The 25,873-nt window shown below is 45.9% G+C and overlaps 1 protein-coding gene across 1 annotated transcript in view; it reads left to right on the top strand.

Annotated features, from left to right (window-relative positions):
* Window positions 1-1,585: 1,585 nt before the first annotated feature.
* The window catches only part of FAXDC2 (fatty acid hydroxylase domain containing 2), a 30,022-nt gene continuing 5,734 nt past the window's right edge, over window positions 1,586-25,873 (top strand). The window contains exons 1-5 of the mRNA XM_066273096.1: window positions 1,586-1,743; window positions 17,381-17,428; window positions 19,762-19,853; window positions 19,970-20,073; window positions 24,351-24,472. Coding sequence (XP_066129193.1) covers window positions 17,381-17,428; window positions 19,762-19,853; window positions 19,970-20,073; window positions 24,351-24,472 — 366 coding nt within the window. The 5' untranslated portion in view covers window positions 1,586-1,743. The remainder of the gene's footprint in view (window positions 1,744-17,380; window positions 17,429-19,761; window positions 19,854-19,969; window positions 20,074-24,350; window positions 24,473-25,873) is intronic.

Here is a 25,873-nt window from a genome sequence, read left to right as displayed (position 1 = left end):
CCCATTTGCTTCTCCACCCCCCCTCCTTCCTCTCTGTCTCTCTCTTCCCCTCCCGCAGCCAAGACTCCATTGGAGCAAAGATGGCCCGGACGCTGGGGATGGCTCCTTGGCCTCTGCCCCAGGTGCTAGAGTGGCTCTGGTCGCGGCAGAGCGACGCCCCGGAGGGGCAGAGCATCGCTCCCTGGTGGGCAGAGCGTCGCCCCTGGTGGGCTTGCCGGGTGGATCCCGGTCGGGCGCATGCGGGAGTCTGTCTGTCTCTCCCCGTTTCCAGCTTCAGAAAAATACAAAAAAAAAAAAAAAAAAATTTGAAGGGCAAAAAATTCAAAAATGAAGAAGATATCAAACAAGCACTAGTTCCATTTTTCGCATCAAAAGATAAAACATTTTTCAAAAATAGGATATACAAATTGCCCTCACGCTGGCAAGAAACATTAATAATAATGGCAATTACATTATTTAATAAAGTTTATTGACTGTAAGAAAAATTTGTATTTTGTTTTATTCCAAAAATGGACAGAACTTTCCGGTAGACCTTATATATATGTATATTGTATAAATACCTGGGATACTGAAAGGAGAAATGAGGGAAAACATGAACAAGCTGTACAAAATATAATTAATTTGTGAGTAAGCATTAAATGTTTACTGAGTGCTTGCACTGTGCAAGGAATTGTCCCTTAATGGACAAATAAAGCAGGGCACTCCTAGACAGTGGGGCAGCAGGCAGCCACTAAGAAGAATGTGGAATCACTTAAAGCTACAATATGAAACTATCTACACAGTTGAATGTTAAGCCAAAAAAGCAAGGAGCAGAACTAGCACATGTGCATACTGTTTCTAAATAAGAGGGGCAGACATATGTTTGTATTTACATAAACAAGCTCTGGACCAATAGAAGAAACAGTGGGGAGGAGTGAAAAGAGACTGGTGTTTTTACCACCCACTCTTCTGACCCTTTTGTATTTCATATCAGATGTCCATATTGCTATTTAAAAATAATTTTCAGAAACTTCAAAATAAAAGCTTGGTTCTTTTTCAAAGGTGCTCACCAGTTCATGTCATGGACCCTGGATCCTAATTACACCTGTTCCAATCAACCTGTAAACTTCGCCTCTACAGGTGTCCCTCTCTAGACTCACTAGTATTAGCTGATGCCTCTCTTCTTCCTAGCCTGGCCTCTGTAGCAACAGAAGCAATAAAAAAAGAGAGAAAATGAGGTCCCCTGGTCCGTGTAACCTTTCCATCCACTTGGACAGCCTGCCCTCTGCTTTCCATATTCTCTGATACCCACATATCTTATTGAAGTTGCCTCCTACGGGACAGCGACATTTTCTCAAGTTGAGGAAGATGAAGGAAGTTTTTAAAAAGAAGAAAAAAAAAACCAGAGTTTGGCCAAAGGCACTCTTTCAAGCAACTGCCTGAACTGCCCTATTCCCCTTGGGCTTTAGGGATCTGTCCTTGGGCAAGAAGTGCTTTTTGTGTCTCCAGTCCAGTCCGCACAGACCCGTACTTTTTTTTTCTCTGGTCACGTGTCTGACTCAAGCCAGTGAGCAGCTGTGTAACTCGACCTCCATGGCCAGCCTCCTGACCCACTCCGGTAACAGCAGGGTTAGACACCCGCACAGCACAGCGGCAGTCGCCGCTAAAGTAGGGGCTGAAGGGGAAGAAGAAGCAACCTTGAGTTGTGGCCGGGACCTTGGAGGAGGGCACCTTGGAGGAGCTGGGAAACAGCCCGCTGCAGAGGTGAGCTGGGGAGGGAAGCTGGTTGCTAATGTCAGGACTACTCCAAGTTCATTTAAAGCCAAATACACAGCTAAATGGAACTAAGTGAAATGGCAAGTTGATGCTTCTCTCTCTTTCTGTCTCTCCATCCCCACCCCCTCAAATTAATGGAAAAGAAAATTTTAAAAGCAAAGTAAAGTACATTCTTCTCACCTTTGCCACCTCCTGTCCTCTCCACTTAAGGGACAGCTGAGAGTTGGCGTATGAACAATGCCCCAGGGTGTTTTCTACCATCTTTCATTCCTTCTTTTTTGTAAAATAAATTTATTTTGTTGATTTTAGAGAGAGAGAAAGAAACATCAATTTGTTGTTCCACTTGTTTATGCATTCATTAGTTGATTCTTGTATATGCCCAGATGGGGTATCGAACCCACAACTCTGGCTCAATGGGAGGACACACCATCAACTAAGCTACTTGGCCAGGGCCCTTCCCTCTTTCTTAATTAATTAATTAAAATATTTTTAAATTGAGGTGCTATTGGTTTATAACATTGTATAAGTTTCAGGTGCACGTTGTAATTCAACATCTGTATGTACGACCGCACAGTCACCACCAAAAGTCTACATTCCACCCATCACTGTACAGCCGACCCCTCTTACCCATTCGGCCCTCCCTCCGCCCCATCCCCCTCTGATAACCACTGATCTGTTGTCTGCCTCTGTAAGTTTGCTTTTTATTTTGTTGCTGCTTATTCATTTGTTTTTGTTTTTATATCCCACATCTGAGTGAAATTATAAGGTGTTTGTATTTTTCCATCTGACTTATTTTATCTAGTATAATATCTTTAAGATTCATACATGTTGCCTGACCAGGCGGTGGCGCAGTGTATAGAGCATTGAACTGGGATGCTGAGGACCCAGGTTCGAGACCCCGAGGTCACCAGCTTGAGCGCGGGCTCATCTGGTTTGAGCAGAGCTCACCAGCTTGGACATAAGGTCTCTGGTTCGAGCAAAGGGGTTACTCAGTCTGCTGCAGCCCCACGGTCAAGGCACATATGAGAAAGCAATCAATGAACAACTAAGGTGTCGCAACACGCAACAAAAAACTAATGATTGATGCTTCTCATCTCTCCGTTCCTGTCTGTCCTTGTCTATCCCTCTCTCTGACTCTTTCTCTCTCTGTCTCTGTAAAAAAAAAAAAAAAAAAAAAGATTCTGGCTAGTTGGCTCAGTGGTAGAGCATCAGCCCAGCGTGTAGATGTCCTGGATTCAATTTCCAGTCAGGGCACACAAGAGAAGTGCCCATCTGCTTCTCTACCCCTCCCCCTCTCACTTCTCTCTCTTCCTATCGCTCTTCTCCTCCTGCAGCCATGGCTCAATTGGAGTGAGTTGGCCCGGGAGCTGAGGATGGTTCAGTGGCCTCTGCCTCAAGTGCTAAGAAGAGCTCAGTTGCTGAGAAATGGAGCAATGGCCTAGATGGGCAGAGCATTGCCCCCTAGTGGACTTGCCAGGTGGATCCTGGTGGGAATGTATGTGGGAATCTGTCTGTGCCTCCCCTTCTCTCACTGAGTAAAAAAAAAAAAAGATTCATCCATGTTTCCATGTTGTCATAAATAGCAGGCTTCACTTTTTTATGGCAGTGTAGTATTCCTGGTATATATTTCTTTATCCATTTAGTTGTCGATGGACATTTAGGTTGTTTACATATCTTGACTGTTGTAAATAATGCCGCAGTGAACATAGGTGTGCATAATCTTTTCAAATTAGTATTTTATATTCTTCAAATAAATGTCCAGAAGAGAAATAGCTGGGTCTTACGGTAATTTGAGGAATCTTCACACTGTTTTCCATAGTGGCTGCACTAATTTACAATCCCACCAACAGTGTATAAGGCTTCTGTTTTCTCTGCAACATTGTGAACATTTGTTATTTCTTGTCTTTATAGTGATGGCCATTCCAATAGGTGTGAGGTGATATCTCATTGTTGTTTTGATTTACATTTCTCTAATAATTAGTGATGTTGAACATCTTTTCATGTGCCGGATGGCAATCTATGTGTCTTCTTTGGAGAAATTCAGATTCCTTGCCCATTTTTTGATTAGGTTTGTTATTTTTGTTGTTGAGATGTTTGCATTATGTATTTTGGATATTAACTGTGTACTGGGTATATGACTTGCAAATATCTTTTCTCATTCGGTAGGTTTCCTTTACATTTTATTGTTTCCTTTGCTGTACAGATACTTTTTAGTTTGTGTATTCCCATTTGTTTATTTTTGCTTTTGTTTCCCTTGTCGTTGGAATTAAATCCCCAAAAAACATCGCTAAGACTGATGTCCAGAAACTTAGCATTGATCTTTTCTTCTATGTATTTTATGGTTTCAGGTTTTACATTCAAGTTTTTAAATCCATTTTGAGTTAATTTTTGAGTATGGTTGATAGATAATCATCTAGTTTCATTCTTTTGCATGTGGTTGCTAGGACATTTTCCTCGTGCACAGAGTACCCTGCGTGTCTGTCGCTAAAGTCTGCATCCTCTGGCTGTTTATACTATCTTCTTCCCTTGTAGTCTTGTTTTGGTAGCAGCTGACCAGTAATTATGTCATATGGACTTGGGTTTGGCTTCAAAACCATGTGCTGGATAAACTCCCAAGTCAGAACTCAAAAGAGAAAAGTCTAACTAGAAGAGACTGGCAGGAAGCAACTGTGGTCGGATTGCTTCTCTCTAACCTGCCAGAGCCACCTGGAAGGAATGGGGCCAATTACAACAGTCTTCAAATTGTGAAGACCTTGGCCTAGATGACATGTGGGCTAGGAGCTGGAAACCATGTCAAAGGTGCTGCGATGCAACATACTGAGATTCATCAACAATAGCTCTGGTTTTAGAATTGCTGGTCTCCTGGTAGTACCTATGACAGCTACTACTTATCTGTGCTATTCAGAAAACATACGTAGCACCAGGCAAAGTATTTAGGAAGCCTGGCTTTTGCCAGAAACTGTGGAGTTCAGGACAAGTCAGTTGTTTTCTAGGCTTACCAAAGTTAATTACTGGTTGAGAGGAATACAGTTGATGTGTCGATGGGAGTGAACAATACGCCCAGGGTTTGGGGACTCTTATTCAGGTTCTTTGGGCTTACAGTAAGCAAGACAAGATAGGCCTTGCCTGGGTTAGAGCATCACCCCAATACACCAAGGTTGTGGGTTCAATCCCCGGTCAGGGCACATACAAGAATCAACCAATGAAGGCATAAATAAGTGGAACAACAAATCAATGCTTCTCTCTTTCTCTCTCTTCTTTCCGCTCTCTCTAAAATTAATAATTTTTTAAAAATAAAAGCAAGATAGACAAGTTACAGACCTGTGGGCTGCTTCAGTTTGTGTGCAGTTCCAACTAAATTTCTCTAGTTAGGATAGAAAGATTCAATCCTACTTGATAAAACAGAAATGCTCTGAGCAGCTAGCTACTACTGACCGTAGATAGGAAAATCCTTAGTACAGGGAAAGGTGTTGAAACGTTCAACAGCAAATATCCGACACATTCTGAGATCAAAACACAATGCTCTTCAGTCATTTCCCCTTCCTTTATTTATTCAACAAATACTTCCTGAGTTACCTGCTGCGTGCCAGACTTGTGTTTGGTGCTGTGGATATAGTAAGCAAGATAGGCAGGCTTGCCCTGGCCCTGGTAGCTCGGTTGGTTAGAGCATTGGCCTGAAGCACAGAGGTTGCTGGTTCGGTTCCCTGTCAGGGAGGGCACATACAGGAGCAGATTGTTGTTCCTCTCTCTCTCTCTCTCTCTCTCTCTCTCTCTCTCTTGCGCGCAAATCAATAAAATAAACATTAAAACAAAAACAAACAAACAAAAGAAAACATAGGCAGGCTTTCAGCCTCCAGCGCTGCGCAGTTTAGTGGGCAGGAAACTCAAGGGTTCCAGTACGTGGTGCCAGCGAGACAGGGGAAGGTGCATGACTACCACTGACCGGCAGCTGTTTTTGTCCCAGAGATTAACCTTGCCCTTCAGGCAGTTTGTCTTCTTGAGTGAATACCTTTTTCCTCACACGGACACAGACCTTGGACATAGCAGCTCCTCAGAATCCTCTTCACCAAAGGCTTCAGAGTGTGTGACTGCGTTTCAGGGCGGTCTCCTCAGCTGTGGAGGCAGATTGCTCAGCTCCTCGTAGGTGGACAAACAGCCTGAAAGACTGGAAGTTCAGCCCTCGTGGCAGCAGCCCATAGAGAAGTTCGGATTCTACACAAAGTAGAATGTGTGCTATTACAAAACACGTGTAGCACCAGGCAAGTGTTAGGAAGCCTGCATTTTGCCAGAAACTGTGAGCAGTTCAGAAAGAGTCACTTCTGCTATCCAGACCCATCTCCTTAGCTATAAAATGGAAGGGGTAAACCAGATGATCTACCAGGTCTCCCCACTCCCTCTGAAAGTTAGTAATTGTAATCATTTCACAAGCTGTTTATAAAGAAATCTTATACATTACATAAAAAAAAAGATTATAGCCTGACCAGGTGGTGGTGCAGTGGATAGAGCGTCGGACTGGGATGCGGAGGACCCAGGTTCGAGACCCCGAGCGCGGGCTCATCTGGTTTGAGCAAAGCTCACCAGCTTGGACCCAAGGTCACTGGCTCGAGCAAGGGGTTACTCGGTCTGCTGAAGGCCCACGGTCAAGGCACATATGAGAAAGCAATCACTGAACAACTAAGGTGTCGCAACGAAAAACTAATGATTGATGCTTCTCGTCTCTCTCCGTTCCTGTCTCTCTGTCCCTATCTATCCCTCTCTCTGACTCTCTCTCTGTCTCTGTAAAAAAAAAAAAAAAATTATAAATCTGCCTTACCTGTGGTGGCTCAGCGAATAAAGCATTGACCTGGAATGCTGAGGTCATAGGTGCAAAACCCCAGGCTTGCCCAGTCAAGGCACATAAGAGAAGTAACTACTATGAGATGATGCTTTCTGCTCCTGCCCTCCCTTCTCGCTCTCTCTCTCCTCTCTCTAAAATCAGTAAATAAAACCTTTAAAAAAAGGTTATAGATCTTGGCCCTGGCCAAGTGACTCAGTTGGTTATAGAGTCACCCCAACATGCTGAGGTTGGGGATCCATCCCCAGTCAGGGCACGTACAAGAATCAAGCAATGATGGCATGAATAACTGGAAAAGTGAATTGATGTTTCTCTCTCTGTTTCTCTGTCTCTCTCTCTTCTTCTCTTTCTAAGAGTCAATAAATGAATAAAGTAAAGTGGGAGTAAAGTGGGAACATTCATCAACCATGCAGAATATCTAGGAACCTAGAATCTAAAAGAATCAGGCTACAGATAAATAAAACTTAAAATAAGACTCTCTCTACTCCTCCCTCCTCACTCCAATCCCCTGTCCTATATTCAGATCTGTGAGGTCATAAACATCAGCTATAACCTCATTGCATCATTGGCGATTTTGCAGTAAAAAGCTTGCACAGTCAGAATCATCTGCTTTTGAAAGAACCACACTAACAAGTATCTAATTTGGATAATCTCATAATATTGATCAAATTCCCTTTAAGGGAGAATCAATTCATTGTTATGAAGTATCAGAATACTTACTTTTAGTGCATTGCATTTCTCTCTCTTCCCTGGATGCGTTCTTATCATAAATTCTATCCCCTCACCCTCTCATACACACTTTCTCATCTGGAAGATCAAAGTTATATAGTAGTACTTTCTTTAAGTAGGGCAAGAAGCATGCCTTATTTATCTTTGTCACTTCTGTACCTTGTACTATATCTAGCACACAATAAATGTTTCTTGAGAGGATGATTAATATTTTATTTTATTTATTTATTTATTTTGTATTTTTCTGAAGCTGGAAACGGGGAGGCAGTCAGACACACTCCCGCATGCGCCCGACCGGGATCCACCCGGCACGCCCACCAGGGGGCGATGCTCTGCCCATTCAGGGCGTCACTCTGTCGCAACCAGAGCCACTCTAGCGCCTGGGGCAGAGGCCAAGGAGCCATCCCCAGCACCCGGGCCATCTTTTGCTCCAATGGAGCCTCGCTGAGGGAGGGGAAGAGAGAGACAGAGAGGAAGGAGAGGGGGAGGGGTGGAGAAACAGATGGGCGCCTCTCCTGTGTGCCCTGGCCGGGAATCGAACCCGGGACTTCCGCACGCCAGGCCGACGCTCTACCACTGAGCCAACCGGCCAGGGCGTGATGATTAATATTTTAGAGAAACATGTTCTGTTTTTCTTTTGGTGTTAAAGACACGCACGCACACACACTCACACACACACTAGCTAATCTACTCCTGGCTAGTAGAGACTGATCTCATTCCTCTGTGTCCCTTTATAACCCTGATGCCTACCCCACATTCACTAACATCATCAGCACAATTCTAGACCTTGTGCAGACTCCGTTGGTAGCATGAGCACTGAATTCAAGTTCCGCCCCCGAATAGCTGTGTGATTTGAAGTTGAACATTGAATATCTCTAGGCCTCCATGTCTTCAGATGGAAATCGGGGATGTTGGAACAGATGAGCTTAAGACAACTTCTAATTCCTAGATTGGAGAATTCAAAAGGTAGAGAAAAAGCATAGTAAAGGTGATGATTATAGAACCTTACCATATTAAATACTTAATTAATACTTAATAGTTTATTTTGTTTGCCAAAAATTACTTTATTTATTCATTGATTTTTAGAGAGAGAAGAAGGGGTTAGGGGAGAGAGAGATCGATTTATTGTTCCACTTATTAAGCATTCATTTCTTGATTCTGTATTTGCCCCGACCAGGGGATCAAACCCACAACCTTGGCATACTGGGCTGACACTCTAATCAACTGAGCTTCCATGCCAAAATTTCTAACCTGAGCACTACTGTTGCAAACGATGTTAAGGAGCTTGTCTGGGCGGAGACACGTCTGCCTCCTACGAGGTCTCCCCTAGACTCTGACTGACTCTGTTCATTTAAAACTGAAAACATGCCTGCAGACAGGTTGGGAGGTACAGAAAACAAGCTTCTTTGGCATAAAATATTCAGCAGAATGATAGAACTGAGTAGCTTAGAAGGGTCGGCTGCCGAGATAAGGATCTCGGGAGATAGCATATGGCTTCTTGGCTTAGCCAAAGAATGAATGTCAGGTTAGGAAAGACTTGATTGCTTCTAATGAGATCACATGTCAATAGATAAATGTGACTCTTCCATCCAGAGAGGCCTTTCACCTTCAGAAGATAAACAGTTGCTTTCCCTTTGGTCAGAAAGTTTACGTGGAGCAGCGGGTTCCAAGGTCAGATTTATGTATCAGTCCCTATCACTCAGTCTCAGCGACACTCAGTTCTCATGGCATCAGCACGCACCCTGGCTTGTGAAGTCAACCAGAGCTGTCTCCTCCCAGGGTCAAGGTCTTACTGTACTTGTGTCATCCTAGTCTTGCTGAAGTTTTTTGTTGTTTTTTTTGTTTTGTTTTGTTTTACAGAGACAGAGAGAGTCAGAGAGAGGGATAGACAGACAGGAATGGAGAGATGAGAAGCATCAATCATTAGTTTTTCGTTGCGCGTTGCGACTCCTTAGTTGTTCATTGATTGCTTTCTCATATGTGCCTTGACTGCAGGCCTTCAGCAGACTGAGTAACTCCTTGCTGGAGCCAGCGACCTTGGGTCCAAGCTGGTGAGCTTTGCTCAAACCAGATGAGCCTGCGCTCAAGCTGGCGACCTCGGGGTCTCGAACCTGGGTCCTTCCACATCCCAGTCCAACGCTCTATCCACTGCGCCACCGCCTGGTCAGGCTGAAGTTTTGTTCTTAATTTTAACGTCTGGTTTATTTATACTTTATCCCCAGCCTCCATCTCAAAAGAGTTTGAGATAGCTTCCAATAAAAGGATATATACAGTAGAACAGCTGCAGATCAATGGAAACTGATCAGAAACCATCAGGCACTCAGTAACTACCTTTCGTACTGCTGTGATGGGGGGAGGGAGAGGGTGTGATCTGCAGAGAAAAGAACCAGGTACTTTATTGCTATTGCTTTGCTTTGCTTTCAGACCATGTAAAATTGTTAACAAACGAAGAAGAGTGTTGGGCAGATAAAATATATTATGCTCACTTTGTTAAAGACGGCACTGCCCACGTGGAAGCCCGTCGCCCAGGAGATAGTATTAGTTGCCCTTCTTGCTTGGGATGGGCGTGATAATATTAATGTGTGTTGGGGGAGGGCTTTCACGCCAAAAGGTTTTAAAAGGAGAGATCACATTGTTCCAGAGAAGAGGGATTACATTCTAGGAGGAGAGCAGAGAGGAGAGCCAATAAAGGCCACGTGGAGGAGAGGAGAAGCAGCCAAGATGGCAAAATGCTGAAGTAGAAGCCAGTTTGTGCAGAGAGAAGGAGATGGGGAACAGAGGTGAATAAGGCTGGTGAGCTAGAAACTTTGATTCTAGGAGACTCGGATAAGTCAGTAGCTTTGTGAGCACTGAAGGAGTGGGTTTTGGAGCCCAGTGTGTGTTTTTACTTGCCCGCTGGGTGCAAGCTAGGATTAAAGGTGATGGCCCACCAGTTCTTGGCTCCATTGTTTCATTACTGTCTGTCTGAATCTAATGTGAACCTGCATGGGCCAGGCAGCTGAGATGGTGGCCGTGGCTACTGGCCTTACAAAGAGAAACAGGACACTGGCTCTTAATCATCATAGTTACTTTTAACAATCTAATGAAAGCCCCATATGGATCTTTCTGCCCTGAAAAATGAGCACGGAAAAATTGGCATACAATTTCTAGGGAGACAAAGACTTCTCAAAGCCCTTCAGGAATTGAAATTAATCTGATTGACAGTAAAGAGAGAGCAAATTACTCTATGCCTCAGTAAAATGTTTCCTATGAATGTGCACACTGAATTCATTTAAAAATGTTTAAATGTTTCTGCAGTTTTCTGAGGAGGTAAAATGTAGTCATGGTACAGAATTCAAAATGGAAAAGGGTACACCATAAAAACGATAGCCTTCCTCCTGCCTTGCCCTCAGCTTCCCCGTTCGCCTCACCAGAAACCACCATTCTTACTAGTTTATGGACATGCCTGTAGTGCTAGTCTAATATTGTATGTATTGTTTTATGCATCTGTAAACAGCATGCAAATACATTCACATTTGTATATGTTCCACATGTTACTTCTTCACTTACTATCTCCAGAGAGTATGCACAAAGCTGCCTTACTTCTTTAATGGCTGCAGAATGTTTGATTTACTGGCTGTACTATAATTTATTAATCCTTTCTTGATGGAATTTACATTGTTTCCAATCTTTAGCCATTAAAAACAATTTCACAATGAATATCCTTGTGCATACTTCCCTTTTTATATACAGGATTATATAACAAAAAACCCCCAAGAAATATAATTGAGCATTAAACTTAACTCTGGGCTTACTTGCAGAGAGTGGGAGAGGGGGTTGGAACGGACTGCCTTTTTTTTTTTGCATTCCGCAGGAAAGCATACTACTTTTTCCAAAGAGAAATACTTAAAAAAAAAATTTGTTGTTGTTAATTGATTGACTTAGAGAAAGAGAGAGAGGAAGAGAGAGAAAGAGAGAGAAACACTGATCTGTTGTTCCACTTAGCTGTGCATTCATTGGCTACTTCCTATATGTGTCCTGACCCGGGATGGAGCCTGCAACCGGAAATGCTCTGCACAGGAAAGGTGGAGAAAACTATTATTTAAAGGAGAATTCTTTGGAATCCTTATAAACCCAGGTTATTAAGTAACAGTGTGGTCCTAGATGTCAGGCACGGGTGTTTCCCATCCGATTGGGTCCTGATATGCTTGCTCAGCTATCTGGAAGCGTCAGGTGGTACAGAAAGTCTGCAGAGTCGCCCCTAACAACCACAGACACAAAGGAACATGACTGCTGTCCTGTGTCACAACAGGGAGTGAGTGCCTGCAGCCTCACACCGTTACTTCTGTTTTGTTGGTTTTCATGATAACTCACAGCGCGGCAGAACTCCCCACATACAAGCAGCCACAACAGGTCCCCCTGCAGTCATCCAGCTTAGGTGGGACATGGCCATATAGTCTAGTGCCTTAAAAAAATTTTTTTTTTCATTTATTGATTTGAGAGAGAGAGATACAGAAACATTTGTTTGTGTATTTGCCCTGACTGGGGACCAAACCAGCAATCTTTGTCTATCAGAATGATGCTCCAACCAACGGAGCTATCTGGCCAGGGCTCTGGAGCCTTTTCTTAAATCAGATGCTATCTCCCTGACTGGGTACCACATGTCCCAGCACTTCTCAATGACAACCTTCTTCTCCGAGCTGACTGCGTCCCTTCTGCTGTAATGTGATTCACCGTGGAGAGGGCAAGCGGCTTGCCCGTCACCTGCTCTGCTGTCCTAACTTTAGGAGTCACCATTCTTTCTTCCTTCTTTCAGCCTAAGTAACCTGCAAGAAATGTGGGTCAAGGGAACCAGTATCTCCTAAGGTCAGAGCTACTAAATGTGCATTTAGGATAATAAAACCAAATACAATCATCAAACACAAAAGAATAAAATGTCCTTAGAGATATCATAAGCTAGTTCCCGATCCTGGCTTTGCCATCTATAAACTCTGAGAGGTTGCCTGGCCTCCTTTGTCTAGCTTCCTTCTTCCTGATCACATAGCAGGACCAGATGATCTGTCATGCTCTTGTTGAGCCAGTTATGACACTATTCAGAAGGGACAATAATAAGTGTCGGTGAGGATGGAGAGATATAGAAACCCTCACACATTGCTGCTGGGAATGGAAAATGGTGCAACCACTTGGAAAACAGTTTGGCAGTTTCTAGAAGGTTAAGTATAGTTACCAATTCCGCTCCTAGGCAGATAGCCAGGAAAAAGTTTAAAACTTTCCCACACAAAAATTTATGCATGAATGTTCATAGCATTTTTCATAATAGTCACAAAAGGATAACACCCAAACGTCCATCAACAGATGAATGGATAAACAAAGTATGATCTATCTATATAATGGAATGTTACTTGGCAATAGAAGGATTGAAGTCCTGATACATGTGTCAACCTGAATGGGCCTTGAAGATACTGTACTAGGTGAAGGAAGCCAGACACAAAGAACCACACAGTGTCTGTTTCCATTGCTATGAAATGTCTAGAATAGGCAGGTCTATGGGAACAGAAGGTGGATTAGGGCTAGAGTGAGAGTAGTGGACTGGAAGAACTAGAAATGATGGCTGAGGGGTATAGCTTTCTCTTACGGGCAATGCAGATATTCTAAAATGAATGGTACTGGTGGTCGTATATACAACTCTGTGAATATACCAAAAGCCATATAAATGCATACTTTGAATAGGTAAATTTGTATGGTATGTGAATTATTTGTCAGTGAAGGTATTTTTTAAAAAGAGAGAACAAATACAATTTTAAAGTCCCCTTAGCCTCTCCTCTCTCTCTCTCTTCCTCTCTCTCTCCTTTCTAAAATGAATAAATAAAATAAAAATAAAAGCCTGACCTGTGGTGGCACAGTGGATAAAGCGTCAACCTGGAAATGCTGAGGTTGCCGGTTCGAAACCCTGGGCTTGCCTAGTTAAGGCACATATGGGAGTTGATGCTTCCTGCTCCTCCCCCCCTTCTCTCTCTGTCTCTCCTCTCTCTCTCTCTCTCTCTCTTTCCTTTTTTTAAAAAATTTTTTAAATTTTATTTTATTTATTCATTTTAGAGAGAAGAGAGAGGGAGAGAGACAGAGAGACAGAGAGAGAGGAGAGAGAGACAGGGGGGAGGAGCTGGAAGCATCAACTCCCATATGTGCCTTGACCAGGCAAGCCCAGGGTTTTGAACCGGCGACCTCAGCATTTCCAGGTCGACACTTTATCCACTGCGCCACCACAGGTCAGGCACTCTCTTTTCTAAAATGAATAAATAAAATAAAAATAAAGCCCCCTTAGCTTCACCAGCAGAGCATATGGTCAAAATTTTGTATTGCCATGCTGATGATGGGTGAGAAATAATACTTTATTGCAGTTTAAATTCACATCTCTCTTTTTATGGGGGAGGTTCAGCACCTGTTCTATTGAAATTCCAATGACAGGGGGTCCTCAGGTTATGACACAGTTCCGTTCCTACGACAGTGATGTAACCCGAATTTTGGTGTAAGTTGAAACACATCCTAGCCTAAGTCACTAAGTCACTTACTAGTCCTAACACGTTTGTAAAATCATAGGCTTTCCTCTTCTTCGAAGCACTACCATCTGAAGACTGACTTTCTTTTAGGAGGCATGATAAAACAAAGCAACACAAACAAAACACTTGCGCTTTTAACAGTCACTCACACGCCAGGTTATTGCGTATTGTTTCACCGTGCAACCAAAGTAGTTCGCTTAGGTAGTCCATAAGTACGGCGTATGTTAATGGCGTAAGCTGAAACACTCCTGTCTCAATTTTTTTAAGGTTTTATGGGCATGAGTGTCATAAACTCGAAACATCATATGTTGAGACTGTCATAACCTGAGGACCCCCTGTATATTAATTCTTTTTATCATATACTAAATTCATATATATATATATATATATATATATATGCATGCCTGTTTGCCTATTCCTGGACTGTTTTTTTTTACAGAGACAGAGAGAGAGTCAGAGAGAGGGAACGGAGGAGAGAGATGAGAAGCATCAATCATAAGTGTTTTTGTATTTTTCTGAAGCTGGAAACAGGGAGAGACAGACTCCCGCATGCGCCCTACCGGGATCCACCCAGCATGCAAACCAGGGGGCGATGCTCTGCCCCTCCGGGGTGTCGCTCTTTTGCGACCAGAGCCACTCCAGCGCCTGGGGCAGAGGCCAAGGAGCCATCCCCAGCGTCCAGGCCATCTTCGCTCCAATGGAGCCTCGCTGCGGGAGGGGAAGAGAGAGACAGAGAGGAAGGAGAGGGGGAGGGGTGGAGAAGCAGATGGACTCCTCTCCTGTGTGCCCTGGCCGGGAATCGAACCCGGGACTTCTGCATGCCAGGCCGACGCTCTACCACTGAGCCAACCGGCCAGGGCCTCAATCATAAGTTTTTCATAGCGATACCTTAGTTGTTCATTGATTGCTTTCTCATATGTGCTTTGACCGTGGGCCTTCAGCAGACCAGGTAACCCCTTGCTAAAGCCAGTGACCTTGGATCCAAGCTGGTGAGCTTTGCTTAAACCAGATGAGCCAGCGCTCAAGCTGGCGACCTTGGGGTCTCGAACCTGGGTCCTCCGCATCCCAGTCCGATGCTCTATCCACTGCGCCACCGCCTGGTCAGGCTGGACTTTCCTAATCTATTACATATATCTGCCTATTCATGGGCTAGCCCCACCCTTTCATTTATTAAAGCTTTATAATAAAACAGGGAGTGGAATACTCAGCAGCCTTAAGCTGCCCGCCAACTCAAGCTCCCTCCCACCAAACCCAGCCACTGCCCCAGGCTGTTGTTACCTTCCCAGAAAACTCATGGCATTATTTCAAATACAGAGCAACACTTGAAGCTTGTTGCAAAAATACTAAGAATGCTAAGAAATCTAAGAAAGAAGACACTGAAGTCCTAGCCAAATAGCTCAGTTGGTTAGTGCTGTCCCAATACGCAGAAGTTGCTGGTTCTATTCCTGGGCAGGGCACAAATAGAAGCAGGTCGATATTTATCTCTCTCTCTCTCTCCCTTCCTTCCTCTCTCTCTAAAGTAAGTAAATAAGATAAAAAATTTAGTTGCTTTAAGGAAGAAGAAGAAGAAGACACTGAAAAAGGGCAAGATTAAAAAGGTAATTCAGGCCTGACCAGGCGGTGGCGCAGTGGATAGAGCATGGGACTGGGATGCGGAGGACCCAGGTTCAAGACCCCAAAGTCGCCAGCTTGAGCGCGGGCTCATCTGGTTTGAGCAAAGCTCACCAGCTTGGACCCAAGGTCACTGGCTTGAGCAAGGGGTTCTCGGTCTGGTGTAGCCCCGCGGTCAAGGCACATATGAGAAAGCAACCAATGAACAACTAAGGTGTCGCTATGAAAAACTGATGATTGATGCTTCTCACCTCTCTCCATTCCTGTCTGCCTGTCCCTATTTATCCCTCTCTCTGACTCTGTCTCTGTAAAAAAAATAAAAATTAAAAATAAAAAAATAAAAAAGGTCATTTAGAAGGACACATAGAAGTTGTAAGAATATGTACTGAAGACACAAACCATCAGAAAAACCAAGCAATTAGTTTCCTGAGAATATGGGTTGGGGTGGATGGTAAGGAGACACTGTGGCAGTGACTGAAGTGACAGTGACCAAAGGCAGTCTGTGGCAGGTGTAGTCAGATCTATGGGTGCTACATTGAGGAATAGGAACCCAGATCCAAGATTCGCTCCTTGAATGACAAATTTGGACAGTGGTTTGAAACACCGGATGTTCACACGCAAAAGATGGAAGGCACGGTGAGGAGCACTACAACCCTAACACCACCACAAAACCAACATGATGAGCTTGCTGCTTCAAGAAGTGGCTAATGTTGCCTGACCCGTGATGGCACAGTGGATAGAGCGTAGACCCGAAGCATTGAGGTCACTGGTTCAAGACCCCTGGCTTGCCCAGTCAAGGTACATGCGAGAAGCAATCAGTGAACAACTAAAGTGAAGCAACTGTGATCTCTAAAAATCAATAAATAATGAAGAAAAAAAAAAAGGAACGGCAGATGCATTGGCCTTGACCTCAAAATGACCACAGGGGCAGGCAGGTGATGTTGACACAAGAACAGGGCGAACTGTCAGAAACTGTACCCGTGTCCGTAATCTTGTGTAATGTAAAGAACTGGTGTTTCTGAACTACTCCTTGCAAGTATATGTGCACGGGAACCCTGGAATTGCATTGGAAAGACTATTTGTATCGGAAACACTGTTTGTCTACAACGCTCTCATTTGGTTTTCCCTGCTTCCCAATTACACGGGGAAATTCCACAAAGCCCCTACATGAGCAGGTTTTACAGTTCTATGTAGTCTGTGTATAGGTGTGGCAGACGTAGTTTTTGTAGATGTTTTTGACAATAGTGAACTAGCTTATTGTTAATGAAATATCTTCCTCAAAACTTAGATCAAAAACTCTAGTAACCAAAGTAGAATAAAGGTTGAATTTTTTAATTCAAGGTAGTTTATCTCTGCATGCACTGACTTGTGACACATAAAAATAAAAGCAGGGGAAAGCTGATATGTTTTAAATGTATATAAATACACCTGCTGTTTGAGTCACGTTGAACAGTTTATAACATGCTTCAGTTTGAGTCAGCGTGACAGATCCAGCCCATATTGGCAACCTGGCTTCAAGCGGCGAAGGAAGCTGTCTAAGCAAGTTCAGGGGCAAAGCCCTGGTTCCTTGGGGCGAAAGGTCATTGGCAGTTAGGGGATAGTTCAGAGGACAGAGATTTCTTCTGGATGAGACAGAGTCACACTGAGGCAGAGAGTGAAGCTATTCAGAAATAAGGACTTACTTATCACAACCCATCTCTGAGAAAGAAAGCCAACTGCAGGCAAAGTCCCATTGCCGACGCCCTGGTTCATATTACTGATGCCTGGAGCGATTATTTGTTTAACTCCCCAGGTGATATTAACGAGTCGCCAGCACTAAGAGCCACCACTAGCCGTTCCCCTTGACTTCCTCCATTCCCTGCTCCCTTGGTTGCCTGTGAAAGGACTTGTACGCACCTGTGCTTTCTAATTCCAGATGAAGGGAGAAGCCGGGAGTCAGCTCCAGGATGAGAAGCCGAAGCAGGTAACTGCCAGCACCCCGCACCCCACACACGGAGAGAGCCAGGGACTCTCTCCATGTCTGTGCTTGCTGTCCCTCTGAGGTCTCCCCCAAGATTGAGGGGTAGCTGGCGTGTTGGTGACGTGCTCAGTTCACAGCTTAGCCAAGAGCACTTGACTCCAAGCGGCCTGACTCCCCCTCACCTGCACACGGGAGAGGGCAGCCCGCCCGACAGCTGCCCGGCCATGGTCTCTCAGCCCTGAGGAGGCCCCAGGCCTCAGGCCTTTGGATCCACCCCTTCCTGGGGACAGGGAGGCCCACTGGGGGCTGGAAACAGGGGCCGGGAACGAGCTCCAGACCCCAGCCAACACCCGCATGGCATGTTTCTGTCCCCCACTGAAATCTGTCCCGTTTACATTCCCTCCCCTTGGACTGTCGGAGAGAGAAAACACCTTCATCCCTGAAAACGTATCTAACCTGAAATGGGACATTGAGGTGTTACATTTGGCTTAGCTTGATTTGATTAAAACTTAAATGAAAAATTCCTAGTGTATTTGGAAAAGTTCACACAAAGGGTCATCTGAATTCCAGAAATGGCATAGTTACAGAAGTCCAAGATATCCTGTCTGACAAGCTTGGGGTGACCTTGGAATGGCCTGTGGGGAAGAACAAGTCCTTCTGGTCCCATGGGTCCTGTCCTCAAGGAGGGAGAGGAAGAGGGAGACGGAGGCGGGGAGGGAGAGAGGGAGAGAGAAAAGATCATTTCTAGAGCTCAAGACCCCAGTGAGCACTAGCCCTTCAACAGTTTTCACTGGCCATGGAAAATGACCTGCTTCCTTTCGGTCCTTTGATCAAAGGTGGCACAGGTAAGCCGAGAAGAAATGATTCAGGGCAGACTCAGGTTGCTCTGACTGGGTCAGTCAAAACCATCTGCTCCTCCAGATCTTAAAAGTCTAGATTAAAACAGTGTCCTATTCGACCCCCTCCTCCCCAACAACATACCCCTGACCCTTCACACGTGGCCCAATTCACCAAACTGCAAATGAGCCCGAGGCACACAGGGACCTGCACCTCTGGTTCTCTCCCATGAAAGAATACGAGCAGACTCCTGGGCTTAGAAACATGGGGCAGAAGGGACCTCGGTAAATCCTGTCCATCACAATAGACACTGGTGACTCACCCGGCAGCCAGTGACATCCCCCTCCAAGTCTGGGACTTTGTGAGCATCAAGGCTCTCGGAGGACAGGTAAGCACCTCCCAGTCACTGCCAGGGATCTGTTCTTTGTCGCTAGAGCCACACATTGTCCAGCCCAGCTGGCAACCTCGACTAGTCTTATGGGAAAGCTGAGGAACTATTAAAGTCAGAACCTAGACCCTGGCCGGTTGGCTCAGTGGTAGAGCATCGACCTGGTATGTGGAAGTCCCGGGTTCAATTCCCAGCCAGGTTACACAGGAGAAGCACCCATCTGCTTCTCCACTCTTTCTTCCCCCTCTCCTTTCTCTCTATCTCTGTCTTCTCTCCCTCAGCCGAGGCTCCATTGGAGCAAAGTTGGCCCGGGCACTGAGGATGGCTTCATGGCCTCTGCCTCAGGTGCTAGAATGGCTCCAGTTGCAACAGAGTGACGGCCCAGATGGACAGAGCATTGCCCCCTGGTGGGCATGCTGACTGGATCCTGGTCGGGCACATGCAGGAGTCTGTCTCTCTGCCTCCCTGCTTCTCACTTCAGAAAAAAAAAAAAAAAGGCAGAACCTATGTTCATTTACTCTCTTCTCCCAGGACAAGACGGTGACAGGGATGGGAAACCGGGCCTGGCCCATGGACACAGTGGTCCCTATGTCCTCACAGAGGATTCTGCACATCCTTCTGGGGTGGCTGTCTCAGACTTGGAATTAGCTGGGGGAGCTTTTTAAAAACCTAGAGCCCTGGTTCCACCCGAGACTCTTATGTAATTGGGTGGGGAGGGGCCTGGACATCTGAATTTTTAAAAAAGCTTCCAGATGCTTCCAGTGCGTGGTCATCTCTGTTCAACAAGAGGACTGGTGACCAAATCCCACAGCTGTTGGCAGGCTCACATGCCCTTCTCTGGGTGACAGAGTCCCCTGCCAGTTTCTCTGGAGTCAGGCAGGTTCCCTTCCCCACCGCCACCCTTGAGCTCTCATTTTCATAAACACACCCATATACTGCCGTGAGCTCGTGATAAGGACGAGCCTCCCGTAGAAGCTGGGGAAAGTTCAGCAGAGTGTGATGCTGGCACAGCTGGGATCCTGATCCCACGGCACTCGGGTCCCTGCGTCCGCAGGGAGCTGCGTGGGAAGGCAGGCTCACAGGGGGCCTGATACTTTCTCATCCTCCTCAGGAGGGACACATCTGGGGCTCCATGAGGAGGACCGCGTTCATCCTGGGCTCTGGCCTTCTCTTGCTGGTGGCCTTCTGGAACTCAGTCACATGGTGAGTCTGGTGGGCCAGCTTTAAATCAGGACTTGAAGGCCGGCAGTGTGGAGGTGGCCTGGGGTCAGAGCGCCCGCCAGTCTTCACCCAGAAACCTGAGTGATTTTTCTTCCCAGGCATCTTCAGAGATTTTGGGGTGCTTCTGGCCACTTCTGGCAAGCCCAGTGGGAGAGGCTGCTGTTCACGTTCGAAGGGAGGGAGTGGATCCTCTTCGTACTCGGTGAGCTGCCTAGACCACCCACGCCGAGCTGAGGGTTTGGGTACACGATTATCGTTTAATTCTTTTTCTATCGTTTTGTTCTCTACTTTGGGACTTCTCAGCTCATTATTACAGGGAATAAGGACTTATGTTTAAGGCAGTGGTGACTCCAAGAGCGCTAAACTTGTGGGCAATCCAGAATGGATGTCTGAGAATATCTAACAAAAGAAGTTGAGAAATGGAGACCTCCCTTCCTCCAAAAATAGAGTTGAAAAAAAAAATAGTTTGTATGAAAAATGAAGGCGTGTTTAGAGCAACAGTCCTGCTTCTAGATGTCAGGTCCACGACTGTAGGGAGCTGCTCTAGGATTCCGTGTTTTTCAACGGCTGGTCTGTGGACCAGCTCACCAGAAAGTGGGTGCCGGTCCGCCAAAGAGTTAAGCACGTTGATGTTGTATAAAGATGATAGACCCAGTGATCTTAGTTGAATTCGCTCATGCTCAGGGTGATTTCTGCCTTAACAGTCCCCAAAATAATTCTTCTGTTTTCACAGTCCCCAGATGTAGAAAGGTTGAAAACCACTGCTCTAGGTTATGTGAGGCTGTGTCCTTGTACTTGGTGCCATCTAGCTCTGGGGACTGGACAGCAAGTGGCCACACAAATATTTACTGACAGTGTGAATGGCTCGAAATGCCTGAGAAAACACAGTGGAAGAAAAAGCCATTTCAACTATTTTTCCTCTTTAGTTATTGAGTTTAGAGAGAGAAGAAAGGGGAGAGAGAGAGAGAAAGAGAGAGAAACGTCGATTTGTTGCCTGAGGATTGAACCTGCAACCTTGACTTATCAGGACGATGCTCTAACCAACTGAACCATCTGGCCAGAGCTGCCATTTCAACTATTTATAACAGCATTATCTACAATAGTGACTGTCCTTCACTCAAGTAATATTTATTAATGTTACTCTGTGCCAGACTTGTATGGAGGGTATAGAGATATTTAAGATCAAGTGTTGAAGATAAAGCGTTTGTCTACTCCAACAAAAAAAGCTTATGTTACCATCTAGAAGGGGAGATAAAAAAGTGTCAGCTGTCACAAAGCAAAAGTACAAATAAAGTGTCCCTTGTTTTCAGATGGAAGTACAACTCTAAAAACAGGCTGAACATTAAAAATGACTGGGTCAGAGGAGTCTTAAGCAGTCATTGAAAAGTGCAATGTGGGTTGCAAATGCGTGTGGGAAAAGTGGAGGGAGATGCTTTGCCTATTTCTGCTATGACGAGAATACTACCTATCACCGCGGCGATAAGCAAACATCGGATAGAAATGTATGCAATTTTAAGCATTGCAGCCTGAAGAAAGTTCAAGGTCATTCCTTGTGGTTTTCATTCTGTATTCTTCAAGGAGCCCTTGGATTTCCACGTTGGCACCCACCCTGATGGATGGCCCACCAGGCCACCACCAAACCAACATTTTTTGTTTCCAAAATAAAAAAAGTTTGTTATTATGGATAAAAGAAAATACACGCTCATTGTTAAAATAAAAGCCAGATAATTCGCCTGACCAGGCGGTGGCGCAGTGGATAGAGCATCGGACTGGAATGCCGAGGACCCAGGTTCGAGACCCTGAGGTCGCCAGCTTGAGCGCGGGCTCATCTGATTTGAGCAAGGCTCACCAGCTTGGAACCAAGGTCACTGGCTCGAGCAAGGGGTTACTTGGTCTGCTGAAGGCCCACAGTCAAGGCACATATGAGAAAGCAATCAGTGGACAACTAAGGTGTTGCTACAAAAAACTGATGATTGATGCTTCTCATCTCTCTGCGTTCCGGTCTGTCTGTACCTATCTATCCCTCTCTCTGACTCTGTCTCTGTAAAAAAACAAACAAACAAACAAAAAACCCCAGACAATTCAAATTATCTAAAGAGTGTGGAAAATCACCCAATCTCCCTTATTTAAGAAATAACCACTCTTGGCCCTGGCCGGTTGGCTCAGCGGTAGAGCATCGGCCTGGCATGTGGAAGTACAGGGTTCGATTCCCGGCCAGGGCACACAGGAGAAGCGCCCATCTGCTTCTCCACTCTTCCCCCTCTCCTTTCTCTCTATCTCTCTCTTCCCTTCCCGCAGCCAAGGCTCCATTGGAGCAAAGTTGGCCTGGGCACTGAGGATGGCTTCATGGCCTCTGCCTCAGATGCTAGAATGGTTCCAGTTGCTATGGAGCAGTGCTCCAGAGGGGCCAAGCATCACCCTCTGGTGGGCATGCAGAGTGATCCCAGTCAGGTGCATGTGGGAGTCTGTCTGTTTGCCGACCCCCTCCCTGCCCTGCTTCTCAAAAAATACAAAAAAGAAAAAAAGAAATAACCACTCTTAAATATATTAGTAATAATCTCATATATTAATTGGATAGATGGTTGAACTTTCTTTTTTTTTAATTTATTTTTTATGACAGAGACAGGAAGGGAGAGAGATGAGAAGCATCAGTTCTTCGTTGCGGCACCTTAGTTGCTCTTGATTGCTTTATCATATGTGCCTTGACTGGGGGCTACAGCAAACCAAGTGACCCCTTCCTTGTTCAAGCCAGCGACCTTGGTCTCAAGCTGGTGAACCTGTGCTCAAACCGGTGATCTCGTGTTTCGAACCTGGGTCCTCCACATCCCAGTTTGATGCTAGATGGTTGAACTTTTAAGACACCAAAGTTTTAAAACTTTTTTTTGGTTAAATAAATTGCGGACCTCTTTCCATATCCATTAATATAGAGTTACTTAATACTTTAAACTTCCCAGTTCATTCCAATGTAGTCCATTTCCTACTAACCAGTATTTAGGCTGCTTACATGTTCTGTGATTTAAAAGATGCCATGGCACACATTGATGTGTATCTCTTTTTCTGTCTTTGTCTCTCTCTTGCACTTCTTGCTAAACTGCCTTCCAGGGTGTTTGTGCCAATCCTGTGTCCCCACAGTGCTGGCTGAGTATTTTCCAGGTATCAGCTGCCACCAGCCACTGTAGTTGATGGAGGAGACACAGAGTTCAGTAAAACATCCATGCCCCTTTGATACTGAACTTAGAGAAGGCGAAACAGAGACAAAGGAAGTGCATAGTATAGGAGTTAGGTGACATCGGGGTGGACAGAGTGCTTGCTTGCTCACAGGAGGATGTCAGCGATACTTGGAATGACTTCATGGAAAAGTGCGATGTGGAACAGAAAGCTGTTATCTAAATTTTAAGTCTTGTTCATTATTTTCTGACATATCCTACACAACATCAGTGCTGTGGAATGGTCATCGGTGGGGTGGCCATATAACAAACCATCCAAATAGGGACACAGAGTAAATGAGATGTTATTAATTATGCTGGAATGACTGATGGCGATCAAAACTGTCCTGGGCATACCAGGATGCATGGCCACCCCATTCTTAGGCGTTCTATGGTAAAATAAATAAATAAATAAAAAAGCCTGGGAACCGTTGAGTGAGTTTAACAAAGTCAAACAGGAATCTTTGCCTGACCTGTGGTGGCGCAGTGGATGAAGCGTCGACCTGGAATGCTGAGGTCGCCGGTTCTAAACCCCAGGCTTGCCTGGTCAAGGCACATATGGGAGTTGATGCTTTCTGCTCCTCCCCCCTTTCTCTCTCTCTCTCTCTCTCTCTCTCTCTCTCTCTCTCTCTCTCTCTCTCCCCTCTAAAATGAATAACTAAATAAAAATAATTTTTAAAAAAAAAGGAATCTTTGCTGCGGGAATTCTCCACGCCATGAACACAACACACTAGTCTGAACCATGGCTCTCCCAGAGAGCAGGGTATGAAGCCTGTTTAACCAAGAAACCTCTGGAAAGATGAGCTTTCCACTCTGGGGGCTGCTGACGGTGCAGATGCTGAGGTGGCCCCGCCTAGTTAGTAGAATACCAGGGATTAGACTCTTAGTCTAGTGCTCCTTGCCAACTGTACCATACTTCTTTGCTTTTCCCTTCCCTGGGAAGTCAAAGGGTTCAATGGGCACAGACTCCCGAATGTCACCCTAAATTGATTTGTATTTTAGAGCTTACACTTTTTGTTGTTGTTGTCTTTAACCACCTAGAAGGTTGTGGTCCTGTATAACTAAGAAAATAAGTAAAGACACTCCTTCACTGAGCTGTCCAAGTTGCCCTCAGCTAATTTGTCACCCAGGACTAGAGGTAGGTCCCCTGGCCTGGAGCACCAAGCCCTCCCGGGCAGGGGACTGTCTCGAGTGCCGCCTGAGTCCTTGTCAGGCGTGTGATCAGTGAACGCACGTGCTAACCTGACGGTTCCTTTGTGCTTCCCCACTGCAGGCGTCACCTACCTGCCCGCTCTGTTCTTCTGGGGCTTCAATGGACTTCTACTGGTGGTCGACACGACTGGGAAACCCAACTTCATCTCCCGCTACCGGATTCAGGTCGGCAAGAACGAACCGGTAAGAGTTGTCACAGCTCCTCCTGGTCCAAGCCCAGAAAGCAGATGCTGAAGCCACACACTCAAAATTCTCAGCACTGGCCCAGGACAGCCTGGGGCTGGCGTGAGCCAAGTTATGGCGGACGAGGCTCTGCCAAGTTCGAAGGTGAAAGAGAGGGAACAGTTTGGTCTAGACCTCAGAGCCTGCACTTCTGGTCTCTGATCCCCGGCCCCAGGTCCCCGGCCCCACACTGTCCCTGCCTGTGCGTCCCCACAGCACTGGGGTCGGCATTGTAGGAACAGGAGCGATCTCTGCCTGGCCCTGGGCTGAGTCCTGGAGATGTCAGGCAGCTCCACCCTCTGCCACTGGAGCAGGGACAGCAACGGTTGTCCCGAGTGAAGGAGACAGCTGCCACCCCTGAGCCTGGCCCACTTCCTTGGTGCTCTGAAAACCTGCAGGAGCCTTTTCTTACCCAACAAGGAAAAAGTTGATTCTTGAACCAGGTTCTGTCCCCAGCTGCACCCAAATCTCATCCTGGCTTTCTTCCCAGAGAAGACAAGCATCTTTTAATGATCTGCCCAGATGCCTGGGTGAGCTCTCAGGGCCTGCTGCCCCAGCCCGGCGCCCCAGAAAGCAGAATGGGTAGAAGATCATGCCCTTGACCCAGGTTTTCAGAAGGCCCCTTCTTAAACCAGAGCTGATGGCCTGACTCACAGTCCTCCTCACCTGGGACAAGAACTGCCACCCAGGGGACTTCCTCCAGGTCTACCCTGGCAGGTGTGGACTGGAGCCCAAGTGTCAAAGCCAATACCTGGCTGTTGAGAGTCCTTCATCTGTCAAACCCGTCGGGTCTCCTTACCAACCACCGTTGACCAGATGCTTACATCCTCAGACCAAGTCCTGTAATAACCTACATGGTTCAGATGAGAAAAAGGAGGCTTTGAGACATGACGTGGGCAGAACCATGATGCGCAGTCCGGGGCTCTGCTGTCATCCACAAGGCCACATCCGCTCTCAAGGATTTCACCTAACATGGCAACGCTTCTCAGTCCACGGTGACTGGGGAGCCACACCGGGAAGCATTCGGCAGAAGCTAAGGTTCAGAAAGACGCAGTGACTAGGTTGTCAGACTCTTACCAGGAAACAGAGCCAGGGCTGGTCTCGCCTGACTCTAGGTCCAGTGCTCCCACACTCTGTGCCTCCTCAGGGAGACACACAAGCAAGGAGGGAGCCCCGGAGGCTGTCAAGTCTTTGGCTGATTCCAGAAAGGCCTGGTTCCTCACCTAAGACATCAGAAACACATCCCCATGGGGACACCCGAGCGCTGCGGGCGTTCGTAAGACCTGTTCATGCTGTTTCCTGTCCCGTGCTCCTGGATAGCTAGTTCACACCTCCCCTCTTTCCTCGAACCCTGACACCTCC

This window comes from Saccopteryx bilineata, chromosome 4 (assembly GCF_036850765.1).
Source record: "Saccopteryx bilineata isolate mSacBil1 chromosome 4, mSacBil1_pri_phased_curated, whole genome shotgun sequence".
Classification (NCBI taxonomy): domain Eukaryota; kingdom Metazoa; phylum Chordata; class Mammalia; order Chiroptera; family Emballonuridae; genus Saccopteryx; species Saccopteryx bilineata.
Note: the sequence above shows the minus strand (reverse complement) of the source record. Positions and strands in the feature narration are given on the sequence as shown.